At 60.9% G+C, this 26,677-nt stretch overlaps 2 protein-coding genes and 2 long non-coding RNA genes across 10 annotated transcripts in view; 2 read left to right on the plus strand and 2 right to left on the minus strand.

Annotated features, from left to right (window-relative positions):
* Positions 1-1,720: 1,720 nt before the first annotated feature.
* On the minus strand, positions 1,721-3,477 carry IL17C (interleukin 17C). Of its 2 annotated transcripts, XM_027119005.1 has the most exons (3): positions 3,427-3,477; positions 2,816-3,150; positions 1,721-2,382 (listed from the first exon to the last, which is right to left on the minus strand). In XM_027119005.1, exons 1-3 carry the CDS (start codon positions 3,427-3,429, stop codon positions 2,121-2,123), a joined length of 600 nt encoding a protein of 199 aa, XP_026974806.1. In that variant the 5' UTR covers positions 3,430-3,477; the 3' UTR covers positions 1,721-2,120. The 2 variants fall into 2 exon arrangements, with proteins under 2 accessions (XP_026974806.1, XP_026974805.1); XM_027119004.1 differs by having other exon boundaries at positions 2,816-3,461.
* Positions 3,478-7,718: 4,241 nt separating this feature from the next.
* LOC113626962 (uncharacterized) lies at positions 7,719-11,169 on the plus strand. Of its 2 annotated transcripts, XR_003435362.1 has the most exons (4): positions 7,719-8,463; positions 10,023-10,347; positions 10,482-10,683; positions 11,115-11,169. It is a non-coding gene; the product is annotated as an uncharacterized LOC113626962 (long non-coding RNA). The 2 variants fall into 2 exon arrangements; XR_003435363.1 differs by lacking the exon at positions 10,023-10,347.
* Positions 8,578-26,677, minus strand: part of ZC3H18 (zinc finger CCCH-type containing 18) — a 51,183-nt gene continuing 33,083 nt past the window's right edge. For both annotated transcript variants that reach the window (XM_027118985.1, XM_027118986.1), the window contains 10 exons: positions 17,638-17,829; positions 16,786-16,911; positions 14,962-15,063; positions 13,676-13,819; positions 13,269-13,328; positions 12,259-12,419; positions 11,930-12,129; positions 11,420-11,516; positions 10,233-10,329; positions 8,578-9,416 (listed from right to left, as the gene is read on the minus strand). In XM_027118985.1, coding sequence (XP_026974786.1) covers positions 9,203-9,416; positions 10,233-10,329; positions 11,420-11,516; positions 11,930-12,129; positions 12,259-12,419; positions 13,269-13,328; positions 13,676-13,819; positions 14,962-15,063; positions 16,786-16,911; positions 17,638-17,829 — 1,393 coding nt within the window. In that variant the 3' untranslated portion in view covers positions 8,578-9,202. The remainder of the gene's footprint in view (positions 9,417-10,232; positions 10,330-11,419; positions 11,517-11,929; positions 12,130-12,258; positions 12,420-13,268; positions 13,329-13,675; positions 13,820-14,961; positions 15,064-16,785; positions 16,912-17,637; positions 17,830-26,677) is intronic.
* LOC113626961 (uncharacterized) lies at positions 15,060-18,724 on the plus strand. 4 transcript variants are annotated; one of them, XR_003435359.1, is made up of 3 exons: positions 15,060-15,832; positions 16,188-16,256; positions 18,262-18,724. It is a non-coding gene; the product is annotated as an uncharacterized LOC113626961 (long non-coding RNA). The 4 variants fall into 4 exon arrangements; XR_003435360.1 differs by lacking the exon at positions 18,262-18,724 and adding an exon at positions 16,645-16,761; XR_003435361.1 differs by lacking the exon at positions 18,262-18,724 and adding an exon at positions 16,623-16,735.

Genomic DNA, 26,677 nt, shown 5'->3' on the forward strand with positions numbered 1-26,677 from the left:
CAACTCCCTGGTGGCTTTCAGGGAAAGGCTTTTAAAGACAGAGGGAGGGAGGGAGGGAGGGTGGGGGAGTCATCAGCGGGTGAGTGAACCCAAAGTGGGTTCGGTTAACACGTACACACCCACACACCATACATGCCCCCGCGCACACACCGCACACACACCACAGTAGCCATGGCGGGCCCAGGAGCCCCTGTGGCCCCGAAGCTTTGCCTGGCTTCAGCTCACACCCCAGCCTGGGAAGCCCCTTCCTTCCCCGGCACCCACTCCCCCGAAGTCTGGAAAAGCCCTTAAATCGCTCGCCTCCTGCTCTCACACTTTCAGAGCTGGGGGTCTCTAGGGACCTCTGGCCTGGAGGGCACACTGCCTGTCAGCCAACACTCTTCGTCTTCAGCATAAATCCAGTCGGCCCACCGTTCCTCCGCCCCCACTCCCAGACCACTCCCAGCACTGCCCTGTCCCGCCCGGTGCCCGGCTCGGAGCCCACAGGCTCCCATAGCCCAGGACGGACACTGTCTCCGGCCCCCGCCCGCACCTGCTGTGGCCCTTGTCACCCCGTCCACTGGGCTCCAGCCACACTGCCCCCCGGGCACAGGCAGGCCACCTTCTCAGCCTCTGCACAGGCCATCCCCTCTGCCTGGAGCACTGGGCCCCGGATGGCCACTCAGGTGGTGCCCAGGTGGCCACCACTGCAGCCCCTCTCCCTTCCCTTATCCCTTCACCACCAACCGGCCCAGGGCTTCGCTGATGGGGCCGTGGTGGTCGGTCACCCACGGGGCAGGTGGGGAGCTATCCATTTTGTTCACAGCTCTGATCCCGGTCCTGGGCACAGGGCAGAAACTCAGTAAGTGCTGATTGAAGACTCCTTCCAAGCTCAAGATAAAGGTTACCTCCTCCGGTAGCCTTCTGAGACCCCTCCCCTCTTCCTGGACCTTACACACAGTAGGTGTCAATCAGCAGGTGAAAGTGGCAGGGGGGTGCAGACAACTGCCCTGCAGCCCCACAGCCCTTAGAGCTGACGTGCGTCACAGGTGTGGGGACTGAGGCTCCAAAGCGGGCATCGTAGCTGATCGAGAACTGCTGAGGCCACGCACTCCTGGGCCCCTAAACTCATTGCCCCGAAACGTGCTCTGAGCCAGGACCTTCTGTCGTGATAGGTCAGGTGGTTCTCAGGTGGCTGGCTGGGTGCCTGAGCTGGGAGGTGCCCGTTAGCTTGGCTGCCCCTCGTCTGGCAGGTCACCCGTGGTGGACAGAAGCCCAAGGGGGTTTCCAGAGCTGCCTGGGCCTCTGCTGGGGTTGGGGGAGCATGACTCAGCCAGGCTGCAGAGACATGTCCCCCTGAGCGGACCCCCGGGAAGTCACCCCAGGACACCTGTCCATGGGGTAGGGAGGTAGTCCCCAGGGGCCACACCCACGTCTGTGGGGAGAGGGCTGGGCTTTGGGAATGAGTCCCATCGCCAGACCCGGGAGCTACTGCATGGCCAGCGGGGCACACCTGGGCTCCACTCTGTTAAAACATAACCCCGCCCTGGGTGCACCTGGGTCCATGCATAGACCTTCCTAGAAGGACACACCACGATCTGGGCCAGTGGCTGCCCCTGGGGGACCAGCTGGGTGTTAACGACCAGGCAGCGTAGAGGGTGAGAGAGTGGCTTCACCCACTGCCCTCTGTGCCAGCCAGTGTTGTGCTCTGAGATACTGTTTAGCCGTGAGACAACGCGTATTCACGTGTAAAATAAATAGCTGTTTTAGAAACACAGGGGTGCTTGTTCCTCCCGGGGGGCTGGGGTGAGGGGAGCCCAGGAGGCCAGGAAGTGGAGGTGGCCATCAGAACACCTTTTCCCTTTTCTGTAGGTGTTTTAGCAAGTTCCAGAAGAGTGAGAATGTTCCTTCTAGCCCAGCTGTTTCTGTCAAAGGATAAACTGCCTCTCCAGCTGGGGGCTGCCCAGCACAGGGTCATCCCCCAGGCACCGGGGGCTGGGCCCTTCCCAGGCCAGGTCTCAAAGCAGAGGCCTGGAGCCTCGGTACCCGCCCAGGGCCCCAGGGTGGCACATAAATACCCGATAAATACACATAAATAGGAGGGGCGTCCCTGGAGGCCAGTCCAGGAGCCGAGCCAGTGATCACCGGGCCGACCTGGGCAGGACACAGGTGCAGCCCACGGGCACTTGGATGAACTCGGTGTGGAAGGTGAAGGCCCCGGGCGTGGGCACCCCCGCCGCATCCCGGGAGCAGGGCCGACGGCGCAGCACCAGGAGGCTCTGGACCAGCGGCACCGAGTTGAGCGCAGCCGTCTCGCGGCCTGTCTTGGCGCTGATGCAGCCCCGGCACAGGCACTCGGCGAAGGCCAGCTTCTGGGGGTAGCGGCTCTCGTCCGTGTCCACGCTGAGGGACAGGCGGGGTGTAAGCGAGCCCGGGCGGGCGCCCCCTTCCCTGCCCGCGGCTGCCCCATGCTCTCAGGGCGGCTCCGGGCCGCAGGGTGGGAGGTATGGGGCGCTGGGAGGGCTTGGCACGCAGCTGGTGCCCAGGAAGTGAGACTGTGCGTGTGCCCCACGGCCCTCCCAGAGCCCAGAAGCCCCCCTCTCTCCCTGCCAGTCCCAGCCCCACCCCTGCAAGAACTCAAATGGGGGCCCCCCAAATTTTCCCGGGGGACCCTGGTGTCTGAGGTCTGGGCTGAGGTCTGAGACACTGGGCGAGGACCAGCTCGCGGGGGAGCCTTGACCTCCCAGTGGTGGGGCGGGCCGGCCGGAGGTCAGCAGGTGAGAGCGCTGAGGCTCGGGGGGCCCAGGGGCCCGTGCCCAGAGAGGCCCGCTCTCACCGGTATCTCCAGGGCGAGATGGAGCGCTGGTGGACGTCAGCTTCCAGCACCTCCTCGGGCTGCAGCACGGGGCACTGGTTCCCGGCCGGCGATCCTGCGTGCCGGCCCCTGCGGCCCGCCGCCTCCAAGCTGGACACCAGCGCCACCGGCAACGCCTGCTCCCACTTGGCCGCTCGAGCCAGCAGGTGGGGAGGGGTGTGGCCCAGGGGCAGCTCCGCCGCCGAGTAGCAGCGCGGGGTCCCGGCTGTGTGGGTGCGGGCCCCTGGCCGGAGTGGGGGGCTGTGGAGAGCCAGGCTGGTGGGCGGCCAGAGCAGGAGCAGGAGGACACGGAGCGGCTGGTGGACCAGGCGGTGGGGGGTCAGCGGCGCCCCGGGGAGGGGCCCCGCCCTGCCCGCCGCGGGCTCTGCTCCCTGTGGAAAGCGGGCAGGGGGACGTAGCCTCCCTCTACAGGTCGGGAAACGGAGGCCCGGGGGGGTCTGGGCTCCTGGCTCCCTTTTGCCCCCAGATTTGGGCGGCTTCCTGGACCCTGCCGCCACGTCCTCAGCCTGGGTGTCGGGCGGCAGGCCGGGCGGCACCTTCCAGGCTGGAGGGCGGGGAGAGGAGCGGCTCACCATCGCAGCGGGGGCTGGGTTCCGGGCTCCGCGGCGGCGCACCTGGCGGTGCGGGCGGTTCCGGGCTCCGCGGCGGCGCACCCGTGGCTGCCCTGGCTGCAGCCGGCTTGCGGCGCCCTTTATACCCCGGGCCACGCCTGGGGAAAATCCGGCACCCTCCCTCCTCGGGAAGGGCCTGGCCTTGCTTCCTCCTCCCCTCCCTGCAACTGTCCCCTCCCCTCCAGGACAGGGTGGACCCAGTCGCCCTCCTCTCCCCCATCTCCAGGGACCCTACCCCAGGCCAAGCACTTGCCGATGGGGCTCAGAACGGTCTTTCCCGTGTGACAGGAACTCTCGAACCTTCTCCAAGTGCCAAGTCCTAACCCCTTGTACGTTTTTGCTGTCTGGACCTGGTGACCTGAGGCGAGAGCGTGCTCATTTTGCGCCACTGCCCAGTCCTCCCCCCAGGGCTGATTCTCCCGTCCCCTCCTCCTGCCACGTGGGGAGGTTCCAGAAGGGACCGGGCGGCTGGGGGCCAGCGAGCCCCTTCAGGATTCTCTGCTGGGCTTCTGTGGTTTCAGTCAACAAAAGTGCAAGTCTGAGGTGGAGGGGGTGGCAATGCCCTGGAACCTTTAAAGGGCAGGGTGCCCTAAGCAGCTTTCTAAGGAGGCCCCCGGAGCCCACCTGCACCAACTCCATGCTGCTGGTGAGGGTGCTGGGGTGCCTTCATTACCCTACAAGGGAGACGGTTTAGGGCCAGATCCTGCCAAGTTTTGAACGCTGAGGTTTGGATGCCATGCTGGCGAGGGCCTCTCGAATCAGGATAAAATGTCCCGCTGAGGAGGGCCTGGGCGTGCAGGATGGAGTCAACCTGCCTTCCGGGTTTCCTCACCTGCCGGCAGGAGCCAGAATGTCCATCACCAAGGGGCCCGTCTGACACTGGAGGCGCAGACTCGGTGGACAGGAGGACCCCTGAGAGGGGCATGGAGAAGGCAGTGGGACGCCGGGGCCCTCCCGGCCTCGGTCTGGAGGAAATGTTCCCACAGCGGGCATCGTGTCACGGCTGTTCTCCCAGCTTCTTTCTGACCGATGGATGGACAGACACATTGAGGCCCCAGGGCTGCTCCTGCCTACCACACCCCTGCCCGTGGCCATCCACCCTCTGCTTGCACACCTCCTGCGGCAGGGAGCTCACCACCTGTATTCATCTCCTGGGGCGGCCATAACAAAGTGCCCCAAAATGGGGGGCTTAAAACAACAGACGTTTATTCTCTCACAGTCTGGAAGCCAGAAGCCCCAAGTCAAAGTGTCAGCAGGGCTGGTTCCTTCTGGGGTCTCTGAGAGGGAATCCTTGCTGCCTCTCCCAGCCTCTGGCGGCTCCTGGCAATCCTTGGGGCCCCGGGCCGTAAACGCACCAGTGCAGCCTCTGCCTCACTCCCACATGGCCTCTCCCCATGTGTGTCTCTTGTCTCTGTACCTTCTACAGACATTCACCTACCCAGGGTGATCTCATCAAGAGCCTGACCTTAAGCACAGCTGCAGACCCTTCTCCCAGATAAAGGCACATTCTTCCCAGGCACTGGGGCTAGGCCCTCAACATAGGCTAGGCCCTCAACATAGTTTTGGGGGACACAATTGAGCCCCTTCCACCTTCCACCAGGACAGATGCTCAGGTCCAGAGAAAGACCCTTCTTAGGCTGAGGTGAGGCCCGCCTTATTGCAGGGCACCCAGGGCCTCAGAAATCCCAGTCCCTCCTGCCTCGGCCCCAAAGGTAGTGTGATCCCCTCCAGGGCAGGGACACCGTGCAGTGGACCTGCCCTGTCCCCAGGCGTGGAGCTGCCCTCGCAGAGTGAGGGGAGGGGGCACCCATGCCTGGCACTGGCCCCTGGGGGGGGGAATCCAAGGGGAAGTGTCCTTGCCTTCGTGGAGCTGGGGTCCCCCACAAAGGATCTTCAGAAGTGAAAGGCTCAGGGGTCCCTACGCCAAGGGGCTGAGCTTCAGCATTTTCTATGTCTTTGGGTGGGCAAGGCGGGGACAAACCCCGGGGCCGGGCCTCGCGCCTCCTTCCTCACTACAAGCTCGAGCTGTTTTGTGTGCATTGGTGGCCCGCCCGGCGTCAGAGTCCCCGGCACCCACGGAAGGACAGGGCGGAGCCCAGCAGTGCCTCATTCCTGCGGGCGGCTGAGGCAAGCACACCGGTACAGGGTTAGGCAATACTGGAAAGGCAGCTGCAGGAGGAAGGCTGGAGGGCGTCCTGGAGGAGGTGCCCTGGATGGCTCCGCCCCTCAAAGCACAACCACCACATCTCTGCCCCCAGACCACACCCATTCGACCAAGTTCCCAAGTCCCCCTGTCTGGAGAGATGCAGAAAGGGGACGGAGGGGCACAGAGAGGGGGTGGTGGTGGATGGAGGTAGGGGAGGAGGGATGGATGGAGACAGGCACAGAGATCTAGGGAGACTCAGACAAATGCAGAGACCACAGATGGAAGGCGGGGCAGAGAGAAAAGGACAGAGCCAGGGCAGGAAGGCAGAAACACAGGAACCACAGGGACACTCACCAGGGCCAGTCCCTCAGTGCCTCTGGGGTGGCCCTGCCTGTGGCTCGGAGCCCGAGCAGCCCAAGCGGGCCTGGGCTGGGGACGTGGCCTGCAGGAGGGGTTTGCTCCAGGCCCTGCCAGCTCCAGGCTCGAAGTTCTCCCCCGTCCTAGAGGGAAGCCCAGTGGCAGGCCGCAGTCCCGTCTGAAGTGGGGGTGGCAATACCCTCTCCCCCTTCCCTCCTGTGGCGTGGCCTTTTCGACCATGGGGCCCCAGGCAGTCCTGCCCACAGTCAACCTAGGACACAGCCCAGTTTTCTCGTGCTCCCCAAACTTTGCACTGTCGGGAACGACCCCTTCGCCTCACGCTTGTCCACGGCCCCTCAAGGGTGGCTGCCCGAGGCAGGGGTCCCTGCCCGCTGACCCAGGGCCTGAGCCCCCTCCCGCCCAGCTCCTCCTCCCGGTGGGGGCTGACGGGCCCGCAGGGGCTGAGGCGCTGGCTGAGCCGTCACGGGGGGAGCTGGACGGTTGGCAGAGAGCGAGAGGAGGGTGGAGGCCCAGGCCTTGAGGGAACCGGGGGCACAGGGCTGGCGCTGCGGGGAGGGGGCTGGCAGCGGCTGTAAGTCACCAGCAGGCGTACGAAACCCACAGGAACTTGATTTTCACTGAACTGAGCTGCCCACTAGTTCAACGTACTCACTCATGACGCTGGAGACGACACTTCACATTTGAGTTAGGAAAGTTACAAACTGAAAAAATGAAATCTTTTTTTTTCACCCGTTCAAGAGCGAGAGGAGGAGAGACGGGCACACTAGAAGCTGGCGGGTGCCTTGGCTGGGGAGGGCGGCCCGAGGGGTGTGGCTCCCCTTCCCTCAAGACGAGGAGGGTTAGTATGAGAAAACTCAGAAGGGCCGAGGCTGGGCTTTCTGCCTGTGCTTTACACTCGGGGAAAGCACACCAGAGTTTCCCCCGAGGAGGCCAGCTCCAGGGCAGCACTGGCGCAGCAGACAGGGGAAGGCATGAGGGGCCGGGGCAGGCCTGGCCTGAGCTGGGAGAGGAAGGGTGAGGTGCAGCTGGGTCACAGTTCAGGAACAGGGAGCAGTGCGTGCAAAGGCCCGGGGTGGGAAGGAGGAATGCAAACAGGCAGGGGAGGGGCTCTGTCGGGGTCTGCAGCTGTGGAGGAGGAGGGCTGGAGGGAGGGGCAGGGGTCAGTAGGCAGAAAAGAAGCTTGAGGAACTGGGAATCACTCCCACCTTTGCATATTAACCGCCTGGCAGGGCCTCAGCCCTCACGTCCCCTGGGGGGCAAAGATGCTGAGAACCCATTACAGCACAGAGCCTCCCTTTTCCCACACGCCTGGCCTGGACTGTTCTTTCCACTAGACCTGGGGGAGAGCTGGCTCGGGGTGTGACTCTCACCCCTCCCAGGACACACCCCTGCCCCCAGATGGCAAAGGGCAAGCTGCTAGTTTAAACCCAGCTCCGGTCCAGGGAACCCAGGGCTGTAGATGCAGCCCAGGCGTGGGAAGCCAGGTCAGCCCAGCCCTTTGGCACAGGAGCTGGCTGGTCAGCCGGGCCAGGGGGGCAGCGTGCTGACACCTGCGTGGGGGACTCGCTCACCTGCGGGCTCCTGGCTTCAGAGGCCATCACTGCTCGGCTGGCTCGTGGGGCCCAGCGGCTGGGGTGCAGAATGCAGGGACAGGCTGTCACCCAAGGTGTCGTGGATTCTGGCTCTGTGTCCTTGAAGGCCGCCCTTCAGAGAATGGGAGTTCCCTCTGCACCTGGCTTTGACCCGAGGGCAAATCAGATAAGTCTTGAGAAATTGCCCAGACACAGTATTGAGGCTGGTGATGCAAGAAGCAGCCCGTGTGCTGTGCTGTGGGGCGGGCGTGGACTGCACTGCAAACAGGGCACGCAGGAGGCCCCGCGGCCTGGCACTGGCTCCTGGCCGGCTCTCCTGGCCCACAGGTCAGTGGCTATGCAGCCTTGGGACAGAGCAGCCGGTAACTGAGGTAACTGAACGTAGCCTCCTGACAGCCCACAACAGGGCTCTGGGAGGCATGTCGCCTGCAAGGACTCACAGAACTTGGTTTAAAGTAAGTCACCCGAGAGCAGAGGTGCCGATGGGGGGACTGGGCGGGGGCACTCCCAGGCCCCAGCACCACTCTGCAAGTTCAAGCCACGAGAAAGGGCCCCCCCTCCAGTGGCCTTGGTCCTGCCGGGAGGAGGGCAGGGGCTCAGGAGGGCACTGCGGGCGGTGACTCTCAGACTCGACGACAGCCTCTCCCAGCCTGCAGTGAGTGAGACGGCACCGTGGTCCTGGCCGGGGTGTCTCAGGCTCAGATACCTGCATGTCCGAGTGGGGTCCAACTGTGCGTTGAGGCACTGAGTGGAGAACTGGCTTTCGGGCTGGGGTCACCTCTCTGGCTCAGGGCCCGCTGCTGGGGAAGGTGGGCTCTCGCTCAGGCGGAGATCTCGGTGTTCAGGAAGCCCTGCCAGGCCAGCCCCCGCGAGGAAACCAAGGTGAGCGCTCCACGGGGTGGGGCCTCCTTCAGCCAGCAGCCCCGTGGGCATTGCCAAGCGGAGGGCCGAGGCGGGGGCCCAGGCACAGGCAAACATCACCACCAGGGCAAGACAGCTGTTTATCAAAATATTTTATTTTAGGAGACCCCTCAAAAAAAGACCCTCCACATCTGACAGATGCCCAACAATACCCTCGGCCTTTTTTTTTTGGTCTTTTCTGTATTTTTTTTTTTCCTTTTTAAATCAACTAAAACAATTTGATGCTTAAAATAAAAGACAGGAGTATTTCCCAATCAGACTTTAGTCAAGAATATATATATACTTTTTGATCCTGGGGACGCAGGGGCGGGGAGGACACTCGGCAGACTTGGTGTTCCTGGCGACAGTAGGAGGGCGGGTGCCGAGGGCGCGACCGACGGGTGGTGAGGACGCCTGACTGACGAGCAGAGGGAGGACTCATCATTTACATAAAATCGAGCCGGTCCTCACCGCGCTGCCGCCTGCCCAGCCGGCTCGCCGGACTTCTGCTCTGGGAAAGGGCTGCTTCAGTCTGGGATTCAGCGTCATCTTCGTTACGTGTGTGGCTTCTTTTCCAGCTGAGAAACTTTTTTTTTTTTTTTTTTTAATTTTTAAAAAGAATCACAGCCAAAATAAGACATTAACTGCAAAATCCAAAATGGCTGCGCTTACCCTATTTATAAAAACAAGTGAGTCTCTGCCTTGGGGAGCAGAGCCCGGGCTACACCTTCCCGGGGATTTTGGCCCGCTTGCGGGCAATGGCGTCCTCCACGGCCTTCAGCTGCTTCAGCAGCTCCTCCCGCCGGGACAGCGTGCTGGCCTTCCCTGACTTGGTGCCCGTGGACGCGCCGGCGGCAGCACTGGTATCCGAGGCTTTGCCGGGCACACTGGTGACCTTGCTGGAGCTCTTGGACTGGGGGGACAACGGGCGCTTCCTGTGGGGGTGGGGAGGCAGTCAGAGGGGTGGAGGGCCTCTCTATGAGCCTCCTGCCAGGGGCCTGGACCCCAGGAGCTGTACCTACCAGGTGGAAGGCGCCCCTCCCCACTGGACGAGGCCCCCCACGATGGGTAAGCGTGTGGGGCCCAGCCTGGCCTCCTGCCCCCAGCCCGGATTCTGGCCACAGTCGAGGTGGCCTCCCCACGCCGCTCCCACGCCCCCAATCGTGGAGCAGAGACTGCGCGGGTGAAGGGGCACAGCATCAGGGCTTGCCTGGAGCCATGCTATCCCGCCCTCCTACTCTGGTCCTCGTACGCACCCTGCTCTGTGCTGACGTGAAACCCCACACTGCTGACCCCGGCCTCAAGCCGCGCTGTGGGCCGAGGGCCGGGGGCTGTGCCCACCCTCCCCGCGGCCCCTCCCACCTGGCCCTCGACCCAAAGCCAGGGGTGCAGGTGTGCAGAGACTCAGCCCACTTCCTGGGAAAAGGGGATCCGTGCCCCTACTTCCTGTGCCTGACGTGGGAGGGAGGGGAAGGGGTACCACCATCTGGGTCCTGGTCCCCTGGCCGGGGCCGCGCGCTCAGGGCCGCTCCTCACTCTAGGACCCACTGGTGGGGCAGAGTTCAGACACGGGCCGGACCGCCCTCTTGCCTCTGGATCTGAGCCACGGGCCACATCCCCGCTGCCTCTGAGCCTGCCCCTGGCTAGTGATGCTGGCCTCCACCTGGGGAGGGAAACTGCGCCAGCCCTCTGTGTGGCGAAGGGGCCGGCGCGCTGTGCCCAGGGCACGGGGGCCGGGGGGAGACACCCACCTGTCTGTCGGGGCCGCAGGGGCCTTGGAATTCTGGCCCCTCTGCCGCTCTGGCTTCGGGGAGCTGAGCCTCCCACCTGACTTCCGGTCCCGAGAACCTGGGTGACAGAGGACAGGTAAGACAAGGGTCCCAGTTCCACACGGGGCCAGCTGCGCAGGGGCTGGTGTGCTCAGACAGGGATGGGGTGGCCCCTCTGGCCCCCGGTGACCCCATGCCACAAAGCTCAGTTCGGCTTCCTCATTTTCACAGAAAGACGTAAGGAGCAGAGCCAGTGAGAAAAGGAAAAGGGGAGGATGGATTACACTGGAAAATGAAGCCCCAGAAAAACACGGAAGCCGAGGTCTAATTTCGGTTCTGGTTTCCCGAGCCAGCATCAAAACAGGCCACCGAGCTCTGAGCGTCCAACTCCAAGCAGACAAAAACCTCCTTCCGTGCCTTGAAGAAACTCACGGTGAGGGGCTTCAAATGGGGAACAAAAAGGCACGGCAGCTTAAAAACTACAAGCAAAACCAGGAACGGGAAGGAGTGCTTCCTGTCGTGCGAGTGCGGGGCCCTGAGCGAGGGCAGGCGGAGGGGATCCCGCCCCGCAGAGGCGTGCAGGCGGCCCCGGGGGGTGTGCTTCAGGGGCCGGGCGGTGTCCACCTCCTGCTCCTGGTGGGGTTCACGGGACCTCTCCATTTTAAGGGGGAAAGACGGCTTGGAAACACTCAGGCTTTTGCTTTACTAGTTAGAGCCAGTCAGGAAGAGGCTCTGCCTGGGCCAGTGGTTCTCTAGGTGCGGCCGAGCACCGCCGGGGCAGCAGTCAGGTGCGCCCCGCGACATCGAGATGCTGCCCGCCCTCCGCATGCTCACGGCCTCACAAGCCCGGGTGGGGTTTTCCAGAGGCCGAGTGATTTGTGTGACCAGAAGAGATGGGATCCCAGCCATAAGAGGGTTGTAAAAAACCAAAGACCAATGCCACTCCTACTAACGTCTGTTTTGGAAGATACAGTTTTTTTCTATGAAAAATCTTACCCATGTTATATTTAAAGTTAAGTATTATATATACTTTTAACTTCCAAAACTATCAATGTCGATAGACACGACCCACTCAATCAGAAGCACGACCCACTCAATCAGAAGTCCCTGAGGCCCTCGAGACTTTTCAAGGGTGAATGGGGCGCCGGCTCCAGACGTGGGAGGCTCACCTCGGTCCGGGGAGAGGTTGGCCCGCTTGGCTGGAGGTGGGCTCTGCCTGTCCTTGTCCGAGGGCTCGTAGCGCTTCCTGCCCCCTTTATCAGCAGCCTGGAATGACGGGGTGTTTGTGAGGAGGACCAGGGCCTGAGCGAACACAGGCCCTGCAGCAGGCGGCCACCTGCTCTCCGCCGCTGCAGGCACTCCTCTGGGGCTCCTGCGCCACGTGGCCCCAAGGGGGGCAGGGCCCACGGTCTCGAGGCCTCCACGCCAGGGGTGGGACTCAGGCCTTCCGGTCTCTCAGGGCATCGCGGATGTCAACTTAGAGGCCAAGTCTGCTTTGCTCCCTGCCCCAGGTCCCAGGGCTGCCGTGTGGGAACCGGCCCGTCTCCCATCTACCCTGTGCCCACAGGCACTGCCCACAGGGCTGGCCACGAGGGCAGGACGAAACGGGTGACGTGGAGAGCCGCCTGCTGGCCCGGCCCTGGGCCTCAGAGCCCCAGCAGCACCGCCCACGGCCTCACCTTGTTCAGCAGAGTCAACTTGATCTCCTTGTGGGCGATGAACGTGGCCGGTGGGGGCTGGCCGGGCGGCGCCTGCTGGGGGGTCGTGGGCTGCTGGGAGGACCTGCCGCCCGCGGGGGTTCTCGAGGGTTTGGGCGGCTGCGTGGACGGATCCCGCTTCCGCTTATCTGCTTTCACGCCGTCTTCTTTCTTAGACTTTCCTGCCCGTGAGAAACGCCCATCAGAGCCTCTGTTCCGCTGAGGCGGCCGCCCGCGTGCCGTCTGGGGGAGGCGTCATCACTGGCAGCGTGGGGCCGCTGCACGCCCCCTCCCCTGCACACAGGCTCTACCTTTCTCCTTCTTGGTCTGGGCTGGGGTGGGGGACCGCGAGCTAGCCGAGGACACGGGGCTTGCCAGGTCCGCATACATGTCGTCCGAGTCCACGCTGTGCGCTGAGCTGCTGCTCGACGTGGCGCTGGACACGGAGGAGACGCTGCTCACGCTCAGGGACCTGCACGCACAAGCATGTCTGCACCGCGGCCCCAGCCCGAGACCCGATTCCTGTTCCCAGGGAAGGGGAACCCACCCAGCCCGAGATGTGGGGGGCTCTGGGCACTCTATAGGTGCCGCCCAGGGAGGGGACGCCCACGTGGCTGTGGCCAGGCCCTCGTGCTCACAGGCGACTGTGCTGTTAGCTGGGCAGGGACACACGGCTGACTGTGACCAAGAGCTGGACACCCACCCTGGCGGCGGGGCACAACAGAGGGCGGACATGGGCCACAGCGCGAGCAGACGCGGTGCCAGACAACCCAACGGGCCGCTCAGGAGGCGCCGAACGTGGCCGATCTCCTGGGCCCTCACAGCCCAGGCTCCACAGGGACTCCCGCCCTCTGAGAAAACCGGCAGCACTGCGTCCTAAGGTGTGTGGAGGCTGCAACAGGGAAGGGAAGAGCCCAGCCTTTTGGAAAGGTTTGCTCTTTAACACACCCCAGACCTACTCTGCCAGCTCTGGGCAAATGTATATACACCACCTGCTGCCTGCAAATGAAGGAGGAAAGCGGCTTCAAGGACCCTAAGGACTGACCCGATGCCGCCTGCTCTCTGAACAACTAGACGGCAGCATTCTCTTCTGCTAGCTCTTTCCTCAGATCTTTTCGATCGGCCGCCCCCAGCTGCCTCAGCCCGTTACCCCCTCCTCGCCGGAGCGGCTCGGGAACAGCTCCTCGGACCCACGGTGCCGCCACCCGAGGGAGGAGGGTGCTCACACCTAACGTGGCCTCTCCCGGGGTTCCCTGGACCCTGACTGGGGGGACAGAGGCAGATGCCGATGGGACTGGGGCCAGAGAGACGTGATAATGACCTGGATCTGGAACTAGAACCGCTGTAGCTGCTGCCGCTGCCGCTGCCGCTGACAGTCCGCCTACAACACAACCAAGAGCCCAGCTGCTCACGTTTCTGTGGCCTTGACACGCGGGTGCTCCTCCAAGCCGGGGCTCGCTGGCCTGAGACCAACGCGCCCCCAGTGACTCGCCACCGACCGGGCAGTGGGCGGGGCTCTGATTCCCTCAAAGTGAGCCAACCACAGCCCTGGCCAGCTCCGCTCACGCTGTGCATCCCGCACGGGGGAGCTTGGCACCGAGGGAGCACCCGGGCCCCTCGCAGCCATCGAGCTGCTGGGGACACCGAGGCTCGGCGACGTGCCGCGGTCCTTGGCCTCCGCTGCCTGCGAGCACCCCTCCGCCAGCCCTGGAAGGCCGGGGCACTCACCTCCTGGGCGGGCTCCTGGCCTGCCGCTCCCTCCTCCTGGCTTCCCGAAGGTCTCCGGGCTTGGTGGGCTCGGGGGCAGGAGCGGTGGCTTTGGGGGCCTGCGGTGGGGCTGGAGGTGGGGCTGGCTTCTTCAGCAGCTTCTCTCTGTGACGTGGGACAGAAGGAGGGTCAGACCTGGCTGGGCAGGCGGAGGCGGCCCTGCCGGCCGACCTCGGGGCGCGTGCAGTGCATGCGCACACTCCCCTGTGAGGAGCTGTTTCCCGCGGACCCCCACCCCACACTGAGCATCCCATGGCCTCCCCCTCCAAGAAAGGACAGGGAGGAAGACGGGGCCGGCTGAAGAGTCCCGGAGCGGTGCCGAGAGCTGGGCTGTGCTCCCTCAGTAATTGGGGACCCCAGGGGAGTCGGGAAAATGGCCCCCAAGCTGTTCTTCACCGTTGCGTGGGGAAGATACCCTGCCAGTTTGTTAAGCGCCCTGAACACGCACAGTGCAGATGGGCCACAGAGCAGACCCTGCCAGCAACGCTGACGCCAGCAGGAAGCAGAGTCTGCGTTAGAGGAAGCTGCTCAGCACAGCAGCAGGGCTGAATCCAAGCCCGTGCCGACCAGGAGGCAGACCCGCACTTACCCCGCCCGACGCCATCTGCGTGAAGCCTGGGGACCCGAAGCGCCTGCACTGTGCTCGGGGTCCCCCCACAACAGTACAGTTCAGGTGGGTGCGGTGCCTGGGGCCTAAGTCATACGCCAACACCGTTCCCTTTCTAACAGTGAGCCGCCCAGGACTCCCTAAGCCTGAGGCCCGGGAGCCGACCCCGTTCAGGAGGAAAACCTGCCATGGGGGCTGGGGCCAGACGCGCGTGGGGACGGCCAACATCAGGACGGGCCTCGCGCCTGGCAGAGCCGCAGGAGTGGAGCGTGCTCTCACCCGGCGGACCGTGCACCCCAACCCTGCACTCCAGGTATTGTGAGGTTTGTGTGCTAAGTCCTAGATGCTTCTACCCCTCCCGCCGTCACATCTGTTGAGAGGGATCGATGTGACCAGTCCCAGGAGCAGCAGAGAAGGTGAGGACGGCAGGGCTGAGGCTGCCACGGACACAGCCAGGGCCGAGCACAGCAGGTCCCCAGGGCGAGGGGCCCTCACGTGCCGCACTGGCTCCTGACAAGTGAGGCTCCAGCACCAGAGTGAGCACGCTGGAGCACGGATGTCCTGGCCCACAGCCAGGAAGCGCGAGGCCAGGCCTACGCCCTGCGCCCCTGCCCACTTCCCGGGGCGCCGCAGCACTCACCCTGCTTTTGCGGGAGGCGGAGCCGGCTCCCCCTTGGTTCTGACAGGTCTGTGCGGCGAGGGCGTCGGGGACGGGGACGGGGACGAGGAGAAGGACCGGGACCTATAGGGAGTGAACCAAGGTGAGAGGAGGCGCTCCGCCCGGCCGCACCCCCGCAGGGGCTACCGCTCAGCCTCGGACAGGTCTCGGTCATCTCCTCAGATGCATGTCACGGGGAAAAGAGGTGCCAAGGGGCAGGCAGCACCCCATCAGCCATCACCTGGGAGCCGGCGGGGAGGCCCTGGGACAGTCGGCGGGGCTCGCAAACACAACCTGAGGGGAAGGTTAAGTAGCGAAGAAAGCGCCCCCGACTTTGTGAGAACGGCTCAGCCGTATACAGACCACACACAGGGCCTTCTTCCGTCTGTCTCCGTGTCACCCAGTGCTCACAGAGGGGAGACTCAGGTAAGCCCCCCACACCCTGGATTTCCAGAACCCCCCAATTTATCAGCTGGGTTCCAGGCTTCTTCCCCACAGCTCAACAGCCTTATTTTTCACGTGAAACCACAGAAGGCTTCTCCTGCCACTGATGATCGGTATCTTCGCTGTCTCCCTCTCAGCCTCCTACAGGCAGCCTTCCCCTGGACACCCAGGCACTGCTTACACTCCTGGCAGGACGGCCGTGAGGCCCAGTGCCCACAGCTGGCCCTCTGGATACCCTTAACAAAAGGCTGGCTTTCCTTTCTCACAGCTGTCACTCAGCACAAGATGACATTCAGCAAAGGCAGACCCAGCTGTCATCTAAGTCCACGAACACAAGAACGTGGCCTTCAGACGCGACAGCTTCAATGATCTCCTTGTGCTGCTCCCACCCGCTCTACGCTGTCCTAGGGTGAGACAGCCTGCCAGGAAGGGGCGCCACTGGGGGCCACAGACCCTGCAGGAGGACCCATCAGTTTACCCAAGAACACTTTGTGACGTGCTCCCCAGGGAAGCGGGGGGCACGTGTGTCTGTGTGGGTCTGTGCGTGGTGGGCATGTGAGCGCGTAGGGGTGGGTCCACGCCCTGCTGCGGCCCCTGGGAGAGCTGCGCCTGTCTGCGACCGCGGAGACAGAGCCACACAGGCGGCCCCCTCCACTCGCAGCCTCCCTCTGGTCCCAGACCTGTCCTGGGTGCGGCCCCACCTGCGCGTCTCAGGCTGGCAGGAGGCAGAGAGGGCGGGGGAGTGACTCTGGGTCCGTGTGCAGGTGGCACCGGGGGCGGAGGCGCACACGGCAGCCTGCACTTGTTGAAAAGGCTGAAGAGGCAAAAACGGGGTCAGTGTTTCCTATTCCTCATGCGAACCAGTGACTCCTCCCACCCAGGCGATGACCAGAAATTCTCTAACGTTCCAAGCAGTCTGCCTATTTTCAGTGGGGAAATACTCCCGACCCTTCTGGAATAGGGCAGTAGCACCTTCTGTGAAGATGCAAACATTCTGTATCTGAGCCCCCCAAACAGGCGTTGCGCACACTCCAAAATGCTAGTGTGCTGGAACGTGACCCACCACGTGGGCCAGTGCAGGTCCACAGGAGGCCACCCGAGCTGGCGCTGACCCCGTGGCTGCCTCGTCTGTGCTGTGAGCACAGCCCAACGTCGGTGTGGCCTGTGAGCCCTGACGTGCACCCGTGTTGGTTCCTCAGCCCCTCGCTGTGTGTTCTTCAGAATTCACCAGACACCTAACCTAGCGAGACTCCTCCTCAAGCAATGAGGACCTGGAGGCCCCCGTCAAAGCAGAAAGCTGCCGTCACGCAGGAACCCGGATGAGCCGGCATTGTCCACACCTGCTGGGCCCCAGGGACGCACCTGGAGCGGCTGCCTGAGAACGAGCTGTGTCTGGAAGAGCGGCTGGAGTAGGAGCTGTAGGACGAGGACCGGGACCGGGACCGGGAGGAGCCGGAGCCAGAGTAGGAGGACGACCGCGATGACGACCTGCAGCCCAGGGGAGAAGAGAAGGCAGGGTCTCCTTCCGCCCGCCCCGGCTCGCACACACATGCCCGCCCTCTGGCTGCCTCGCGGACAGACGCTGCTCTCCAGTCCCCTGGCTCGTGGGAATGGTGCTTAGAAAGTAAGACCTGGGTGCTGGGTGTGCTCACTGTCACCGGTGACACAGCTCCCAGGCCCTCGGGGGACAGAGCCAGGATACGTGTGCCCGTGTGTGTAGGTGAGTGTGTCTGACCCGGGCGGACACACGCGTGTGCATCTGTGTGTCCACCAGTGCAGGCAGTGGAAACCCTGAGTCCACAGACACGTCCAGGCCCCGTCCACCTCCGCAGGCCCCTCCTGGCCCTCTTAAGGGAGAGCCCCCGCTCTCACCGCCCGCAGCATCCTCACTTGTTTGTGCAGACCTACTACACACACAGATTTCACAGCTGCTGACCCAAACTCAGAGGCGACAGGTGGACCGACTAGACACTGGGGCCAGGCTGCTCTTCTGGTCTTCCGCCCAGCAGCGTCTCTCCCCACGCTGCCCCTGCCCAGGTCTGTGCTCCACTCTGGGCGGCCTGCACCCGGCTGACACGGCTCCGGGGGGTATGGGAAGCCCCACCAGGGTGAAGTGTCAGTCCTGTCAGCCAGCGAGGCTCTGGAACCCAGCCACGCCACAGCCCCGCGGAGCACAGACGCCGCTCGGTCCCGCTGGCCTCCCTGCCTCCTTACCTGGAGGAATTAGACGCAGAGGCCGACGAGGCTGACGTTTTTCGACGTCGTCGTGCCCGGCTAGGGGAGACCGATACCCCAAGTTTCTTCTTGGGAGACTTGGACCGGCGCCAGGGGTCCTTCCACTCGTCGGCTCTCTTCACCTGGGGCCCGGCAGAGGCCGTCTCCTTCTTTGGTGGCTCAGCCTGACGGCTGAAATCACAGAGGGGTTAGCAGGTCTAGGGCCACCTCCCGGCAGACAGCAATGCCGTTTGGTGAAAGAAACTGAGTCAGAGGAGAGACTGTGACCTAACGGCTCACTCCAGGAACGCCGGACACACAGGGCAGCAGGTGCTCTGTCTATGGGAGACCTCACCTGGAACCAGACACGCGGGGCTCTCTCCACGAGCGGTGCCTTCCAGGGCAGCAGGGTAGCTGGCCATCCCGCGCCATCCTCCCCCAGAACCCCCGCCTTCCCCGCTGCATGGGCTCCGGGAGCACAGGGAGGAAGGGGCCTGGCACGTTCTCTCTAGAGCTGGTGCACAGTGGCCGCACACCAGCACTTAGGAAGCTCAAGGGATTGAGGAACTCCTTGTCTGCAAACGAGTTAAACCCAAGCCTTACACATTTCCTTTGTCCTCTTAGGTTTAACTCACTGAAAGAACATCGTTTCCCAGCGAGAGGGACGAGAGCAGGACAGGTCAACGCTGTGACGAAGAGCATCAGGACTGAGGGCCAGCGGGCTGGTGACAGCAGGACCTGCTGGGCCCCGTGAGCAAGCCACCGCCACGCGGACTCCCCACGTGCTCACCACCAGCCGGGAACGCAACAAGGCCAAACCGCGCAGGGGAGTGGGAGCAGGGGCCCGGCAGCAGCTCAGCACTGGAGACAAGGCTCAGCTCCAAGCCAGGGTGCCCTGCACCCCACACCAAAGCACCCCTGCTCTACGGGGAGCCAGAGCACAGGGTCCCAGAACAGTTCAGTATGAAGGTTATCTGCTGGCCCTGTGATGTTCACTAATTAAAAAGTCACACAGAAAGTAAAAACAGAGAAATAAAAACCCCAGGATCTCGCTCTCTGGGGTCAGCCACCATTTAGCACCTCTGAATTTCCTCTCTGCCTCTATTTCATTCCCCGCGATGAACCCTGGAAGCACAGCTGAGACCACCTGGGGACTGCTCCACCCGGAGCTGGCCTCCCTGATGGTGCAGGAGTTCACTGTCAGGTGCTATGTAATTTAGACATTTCTCTACGGTTAGCTGTTTCTGTGTTTAAAAAACACAAAAGAACAAGAAAATCACCCTTTATATAAATCTTTATGGGCATCATGTTTCTCCAAGGGCAAACTCCTAAGATGGGGAATCAGTGGGCCAAAGGAGGAGAGCGTTTAACAGGTTCTTGGTAACTGTCACACGCTCCCTGCACGTGAAGCAGCTTGCACTCAGCACGGCGGGGGTGCCTGCTTTCCCTCCCTCTCATCAATTCTGGGCTCCCGTGTAACCGGTGGGGGGCGCCACAGCGCAGCCGACGCAAAAGTAAACCTGAGCCCTGGCTGCTCCGCGCACAGAAATGGGCTCCCATCTGTGCAGCGGCACCTGGCGGCGGGGAGGCCACCTGAGCTCTGGTTGTGTCTTGTTCTTGGCCAGTTTCCTGGGATCGCTTTTGCGTCCTGTATTTCTCCCAGGCCATTGGCTTTCACTTGCGCCGGTGGTGCTAATGCTTGTTACAAGTGTAACAGCTTCTTCCAGGCTCACAGAGCTTTCTCCATTCTAAGCCACACTCGCTTCTACCTGCTCTAGACCTGCTGTCTATTTTAACCCCCTGGTGCACGTTCCTGCCCACTATCCCGCAGGCCAGTGGACCCACTTCCGTTCCAGAATGGCTTGTGGGCGATGCCGTCTCTGGGGCATATACATTCTTACTCCGAGAGGCTGTGCTCTCCCATTACTCTGTCTTCTCCTATTCTAGAATCTTGTCTGCACACAGGACCACAGCGTTGTCACAATTCTAGATACTCTCAATTTTCAGAGGGTTCTGGGCGTGTCCTGTCCGTTGACCTAAAGAACAAGGTAGCGGTGCCTGTCAGCCCTGCCCCCAACCTGCTGGGCTTTGGGTTAGAGCACTGTCAGACTTAAGAACTGTGTCTTGCCTTCGACTCCCACCTTCTATGGGTGCCAACAAAACATCACAGTTTTATTCAAAAATGGTCCTGCCTTTTGGGACTAGAGTTTTAGAATTACATACATTTTGTATCACCAGCATCTACTTACATTACGTCATAACATACAACAACGAACACCTGTTGATATTTTCAGCACTTTTCAATCAATCCACCAACGAGCAAGCTCTACGCCTACTATTTGCTAAGAGTCCCACCCCAGGAACAACACCCAACATTTAAAATCGCCCCAAGGACACACGAAACTGAGGCATAAGATCCCTATAGTCTCAGCCGCAAATGCTGAGCGCCACTGCCCCATCAGCTCCTCAGTGAGTCCTCCTGGAAGTGTCCAGGAAGGGAGTGAAACCCGCCTGATGACTGGCCTGGCCCGGGCCATCCCAAGCAGCTTTCACCCTTACACTTCCTGTGTTGTTCTCATTCTAAAAATGCAACAGAAAGCGGAACACCTTGATCACTAGGTTTTTCATAAGTCATCAGAATGGCCCAGCTCTGTCAACCTGTGGCTCTTCTAACACAGGGAGAAACAGACAGAAGCCAACGGTGTGATTCACGATGCAGCCAGGTCAGTTCGGAGTGTCAACAGAGTTCATGAACAATCCTGTTTTGGGAAACTGTTCCTATATTACTGGGGAAGGGCGGGGAAGAGGCAGAGCAGGTCAGCTCCCAACTCAGGCATCGGGGGAGCCGTGACAGAGGATGGGGCCTAGGTCGGTACCCATGACACGCAGCCTGTCCCTCTGCTTTCTGACAACACCCCAGAGGAGAGCCAAAAGAAACCTGGAAAGCCTGGCAGCCAGACAAGCAACTATACTGGACTGCAGTAAAGAGCAGGCGTGCCAGGCTCTCCCCACGGGCCAGCCACCGAAGGCCGGCGCACGGGCCGCTCCACGACGGGAAGCTGGGGATGCACGGGAGGAAACCCGAGGGAGCGGGGACAGCTGGGAGGGGGACGACTGCCAGCCACGCTGGCATCGAAAACTGACAGAACAGATCTGGAATTTGCATTCTGAACAGAGAGGGGGAAACACCCTCTAGGGATCTCCGAGCAGCCCACCCCACCATGGCCACACGACAATCTTATCTTCCAGGCACCTGACCCTTTGTTCAAGGCCACAAGAGAGGGACTCTGAGGAGAAAGGGCCCCCGAGGCCCCGTGCGATGCCAGGGCAGAGGTGAGAGGCACGGCAGGCCACAGCGAGGGTGTCTGCAGACTCCAGCCTGAGCAGCAAGCCCAGTTTGGGGTCAAAGAAAAGATAAAAAGGAGGAAGGTTCTCTTCTAAGATGGAAGGGTGAAAGAGTGGGAGAGGCACAGGGAGAGGGAACGGGCAGCACCCGGGTGGCTTCTTCCCGACTGGACTCGCTCACGCCTCCCGAGGGCCTTCTCTCAGCCCTTCCCCTCGAAGCTGCTGGCCTCCCAAGCGCTGGACGATGTCGCCCCGGGGCCCGGTGGACGTGGAGCCGGCTCCCAGGGCCCCAGCCAGGACGGCCATCAGCCTGCATGACCTGCCCGGCTGTCAGCAGCCCTCCTCCAGCCTCCGCCAGGCTGGCGGCACCCAGGGTCCCGCACGCAGATGAAAAGGGGACGGAAGAGGCCCCGTTACTCACGCTCCTGCCCCCTCACTCCTACTCAGTTTCCCCAGGGGGCCTGGGAAGGTGAGGGCAGTGCCCAGTGAGTGGCACCTGGGACCACAGGCCTCTTGCTTTAATCCTCAGATATTGAAAACATACTTCAACTCCGACGCGAGGTTGGACTTCAATTTGTGGGCGGGGTCGTGAAAACTTTGTTTCCAAGGTGAGGCCCCATCATTCCCAAGCCCACTCCCAAGCCGCCTTCCGTTCTGTGCTGACCCCAGGCCCCATGGCGTTCCCACTGTGAAGTGCAGCCACGGCCTGACTGCTTTCATATCCACCTGCAACCTGCACGTCTGTAGTTAGGTCAGAACACGTGAGAGACCATGAGTCTTTCCACCTTCTCAGTCGGGCAGTCTCTGTAATTCAGTGCGTTAGGCACGAAGTTAAAACACAGGTACACCTTTCCTCGAAAACACCCCGGGCACGGTGACTCTCTCAGAGCAGGTCAGCAGGTAAGCCGTGACCAGGATAGATTGGGATGAGATGAGAACGATAAAGAAAGGTTTCCTGAGCTCTCAGGGAGCGTCTTTCTTGCTAACAGAAAGGTCAGTGCCGGGGACCTAATCCTTAAGCACGAGGCCCGAGACAGAGTGGAGTGGGAGGTGCCGGGGGACAGCGCGGCAGGGGTCCAGAGCGAGCGTCTGACACCCTCGAGTTAGCAAAGGCAGGCGACACCACCACGGGGGTCTACACAGATCACAGCTCGTGGTGTTCAAATTCCTGAAAGCCACGAATTGCACACATGAGACGGACGGCCCTGAAGGCGGAGCCAGCGCGGCAGGAGCTGAAGCCGGAGCGGGAACAGCGGCATCCAGGGGAACGGAGGGAAGAGCGCCCAAAGCAGAGCGAACCTGACATGCACTTTTGTGCAAAGACAACAGAGTCCCACGGACCGGTCAGAGCAGACCGCAGCGACCATAACCCTTGTCTCCAGAGCAGCGGAAGGCCAGGCGGCCTCGGCCCACGGGCCAGCGTGAGCCGAACGGAGACGCACGGGCAGGGGTCCAGCCGCTGCTTGGTCAACCGCACAGTAACCTCCCCGCCCCCAGGGCCTTCGAGAACAGTGGCTCCTGGCCTGCCCCCAGATCCCCAGGTGGGCACGCTTGAGCAGGGCACCTCCCTGCTTTTGAAGTGACAGCCTGCCGGGCTCCAGCGAGTGTGAGGAAGCGGGGACAGCGCTCCCTCACGAGGACTACTGGTGTCCCGGGAAATGAGAAGCGGGCCGTTTCAACCACGAGGCACCAAACCTCACACTACACCCAAACGTTCAGTAGACAGCTTTAGAGCTAACAGGCAGGCTGGGCAATCCCCGCAGGAAGGTCCTGGGTACCGTTTCTGTCTGGAATGAAACCCCTCTGCCTGTGCCGAGAACATCCTAACCACCGCCGGCGCCCCACCCGGCAGAGCACAGCCCCTGGCCTGGCTGGAAAGATCAGGCGGGACTTCCCCACCACAGAGCTGGCTGAAAGGTTCTGCTCTAGTCTAGAAACAGCCCAGCCACAGAGTGCGCAAAACGTCTCCAAAGGCCTAATTACGAAGGCAAACCTGGACGAAAGGAGTAGCGCCATCTCCAAACAGCGGCACGGCGTCCGGCCCGGGGGTCTGGAGAAGAGCCAAAAGGAAGAAGGCAGCTCACCAACCACGTGTCTCAGGGCGACAGCTCGGGCAGGTGAGGGGCAGGGGTCGGAGGTGGTGTAAGAAGGGAGCCCTGGGTCCTGCCGGCGCCGGGCGGAGGCAGTGCCCACCCTGCTGTGCGCCCGCCTCCCTCCCTCTCCCGGCCCCAAGGCGGGTTTAGGGAGCTTGTGCTGTTGCAGATGAAACGGAAGACCCATCACCACGCTCACTCTGTCATCATCTTCCCCCACGTACATCCGCAGGACCCACAAGTGAGATCCCGGCACAGACTATGCCCCACTGTCCAGAGCCCCTCACACAGAGGCTGGAGACAAGAGCTTCCCGAGTGGTCTTTCTGGATGAAGCTTTGTCAGTCTCTTGTCTCAGGTGAGAAAAGTTCTTTCTATTCAGCTGTTGATGAAAAATTCCCGGGGGCTTCCCTGGGGAAGGTGGTTGAGAATCCACCTGCCAATGCAGGGGACACGGGTTCAAGCCCTGGTCTGGGAAGATCCCACATGCTGCAGAGCAACTAAGCCCGTGCGCCACAACTACTGAGCCTGCGCTCTAGAGCCTGTGAGCCACAACTACTGAGCCCACGTGCCACAACTACCGAAGCCCACGCTCCTAGAGCCCGTGCTCCACAATGGGAGAAGCCACCGCAACGAGAAGCCCGCGCACCGCAACGAAGTGCAGCCCCCGCTCGCCGCAACTAGAGAAAGCCCATGCGCAGCAACGAAGACCCAACACAGCCAAAATAAATAAATAAAATAAATAAATTTATTAAAAAAAGAAAGATTCCCCACCTGTCGAAGGCCAAATAAGCAAGCTCTTCTATGAAAGGGAGGCGCAGCGGGGCGTCTGGCCACCTCCTAAGGAAGCGGCCACTCAGCTACGGCTGATCAAGGGAAAGGAGACAGGGGGCCACGCTGGAGATTGTGCTCTGGTGAAACCCCACCCTCCAGACTGGTCACCGGGCTGGCGGGGCCCCAGCCAGGGGGATCAAAGATGGAATTCAAGACTCCAGAGACCAGCGAGCCAGCCTAACCCAAGTGATGGAGTGCCCCCCGCCCCGAGGGTAGTAGGTGCTGGGAGTGGAGCCCCATGGGAGCAGAGCTGAGCCCAACAGAAGGAAGCAAACCAGGTCAGAGGCCGGCAGCAGAGCGGGTCGGCCCATGAGAAAAGCTGCATCTGATTTTAGGAAGAATTCACGAAGCTTCCTGAACCCTGACCCGATAGTTCAGCCACTTTCTCACTGAGCCCTGCCTCATGGGAGACCCTGCGGCTGTGTAAACGTCAGATCTGGAGGCTGTTCTCACTGTGTTCTGCTGCTTGGGGGCCAGGCCAAGACGTGCTACCGCCTTTAAAAAAACCCTCCTTCTGGATCTGCTTGTACTTCCCTGTGGGGAGGCCAGGCCGCCCTGGGATGTGAACACAGGCGCCTGTCCCACGAGCTACAGATGGTCCCTGAGTTACGATGGCTTGACTACCATTTTTTGACTTTCAGTGGTGCGAAAGTGTCATGCCCTCAGTAGGAGCTGTTCTTTGAATTCTGCATTTGGATCCCTGCCCGGGCAGTAAGCCACAGTGTCTCCATCGGCCACGTGACCACAAGGGCAGACAACCGCTAAACCAAACAACCCTTCTGGACCTAGACAGCCATTCTGCTTTCACCTTCGGTACAGCGTTCAGTAAATTACATGAGCTATTCCACACTTTACAACACCTGGCAGGTTAGATGCATTTTCAATGTACAACGGGTCCATCGAGACGTGACCCCTCGTAAGCTGGGTGGATCTGTGCTCACACGCAGACGCAGCTGGCCTGCCCTTCCCCAGGGTCCCTAAAGCCACACTCGTGTAGAGATGCCCCTGAGCTGGAAATACAGACATCAACCTGGGAAGAGTCAGCCGGCTCCTTGGGAATGAGCAGGACGTCCCAGTAGGGCTGGGGAAGGCGGCCTGTAGCCGGAGGAAACGTGCTCAGGAACTGTGAAAGCACAGGAGTGGACTTGCTCGTGTGGTTCAGGAATCCACAGAGCCACACACAGTGACACCCGAGCCATCACCTGGAAAGCAGAACGCTCTCTTGTGTCACATGAACCCGAAACTCACGACGGCATCTGTCAAGTGCTCATGAGCGCTCCCACTGTGCCGGGCCCTGAGACTGCAGTGCCCTCTGGGGGTTCCACTCCACGAGGGCCACAGATGACAACAGACGACAACAGATAAATAAGCGAGTACTGTGAGGTCAGGGGGTGATAAGAGCTGTGAGAACAGTAAAGCAGGGTGAGAAGACAGGAATGAGTGGGGTGACCCCTCCGAGCAGTGGGTGAAGCCCTGGAGTCAGGGGCAATGGCAGAGCAAAGATTGGGGCAGAACGCTCACGGTGAACGGTGCAGAGGTGGAACAGCTGGCGGGTACGAACAGAAGGGCAAAGGGCTTCTACCAAAAAGGGGCTTCAAAGGGACCAACAACAGAAAGATCAAAATAAAGCTCTTCAAACACTCAAACGGATATATAAATTTCAGATAACTTAAAGAGCGATTACTGTAATGTAAAAAGATTCATCAAAGTAGCCTTTTAAAGAAAGAACTCTCTCTGGGTTTCCCTGGTGGCGCAGTGGTTAAGAATCCGCCTGCCAATGCAGGGGACATGGGTTCGAGCCCTGGTCTGGGAAGATCCCACATGCCACGGAGCAACTAAGCCCGTGCCCCACAACTACTGAACCTGCGCTCTAAGGCCCGCGAGCCACAACTACTGAAGCCCGTGTGCCACAACTACTGAAGCCCACGTGCCACAACTACTGAAGCCTGCACGCCTAGATCCCGTGCTCTGCAACAAGAGAAGGCACCGCACTGAGAAGCCCGCGCATGGCAACAAAGAGTAGCTCCCGCACACCGCAACTAGAGAAAGCTCGCGTGCAGCAATGAAGACCCAACGCAGCCAAAAATAAACTAATTAAACGAAAGAAAGAACTCTCTCAATGCGTCTAAAATATGACCTACTCTGAGTGTTCTGTAAAACCTCACTTTGCCCAACGTTAGGAAAAAATACAGTAAGTTCAAGGAGGTCAGCTCATTGTAATCCAGAGGATGAAAACCGTGAGATCTGGCGCTGACCGCAAACTAAAATGGAAGATTACAGTCCTGGCATTTACTTTCAGAAACAGAACTGCACACAGGACGGAAGTTTGTCCAAACGAATGGACAAGAATTAGGGATGAGAGCCTTGTTTCATCCACCAAAAAACTGTTAGAACTGATAAGTGTATTCAGTACAATTGCAGGATACAAAATCAACATACAAAAATCAGTTGTGTTTTTATACACTAAACAACAAACTATCTGAAAGAGAAATAATCCTATTGATAATCGAAAATAATACCTAGGAATAAATCTAATGAATGCGGTGAAAGATCTGTACACTGAAAATTATTAACACTGATGAAAGAAACCGAAGAAGACACAAAATATTGAAGGATGTTCCACGTTCATGGATTGGAAGAACTAATACTGTTAAAATGTTTGTAACACCCAAAGCAATCTATAGATTCAATGCAAACCTTACCAAAATTCCAATGGCATTTTTCATAGAAATAGAAAAAACAATCCTAAAATTTAGGATTTAGTTATTCT

The sequence above is a fragment of the Aethalodelphis obliquidens genome, unplaced genomic scaffold (assembly GCF_003676395.1).
Source record: "Aethalodelphis obliquidens isolate GAN/ISIS:26980383/991018 unplaced genomic scaffold, ASM367639v1 scaffold20, whole genome shotgun sequence".
Classification (NCBI taxonomy): domain Eukaryota; kingdom Metazoa; phylum Chordata; class Mammalia; order Artiodactyla; family Delphinidae; genus Aethalodelphis; species Aethalodelphis obliquidens.

What these genes read in the sequence shown, in the direction of transcription:
- IL17C (XM_027119004.1), bottom strand. Translation starts at nt 3,429, where the DNA reads ATGGTGAGCCGCTCCTCTCCCCGCCCTCCAGCCTGGAAGGTGCCGCCC. An exon ending in ATCTCGCCCTGGAGATACCG is followed by an intron (nt 2,383 to 2,815) that starts GTGAGAGCGGGC and finishes CCTGTCCCTCAG; the next exon opens with CGTGGACACGGACGAGAGCC.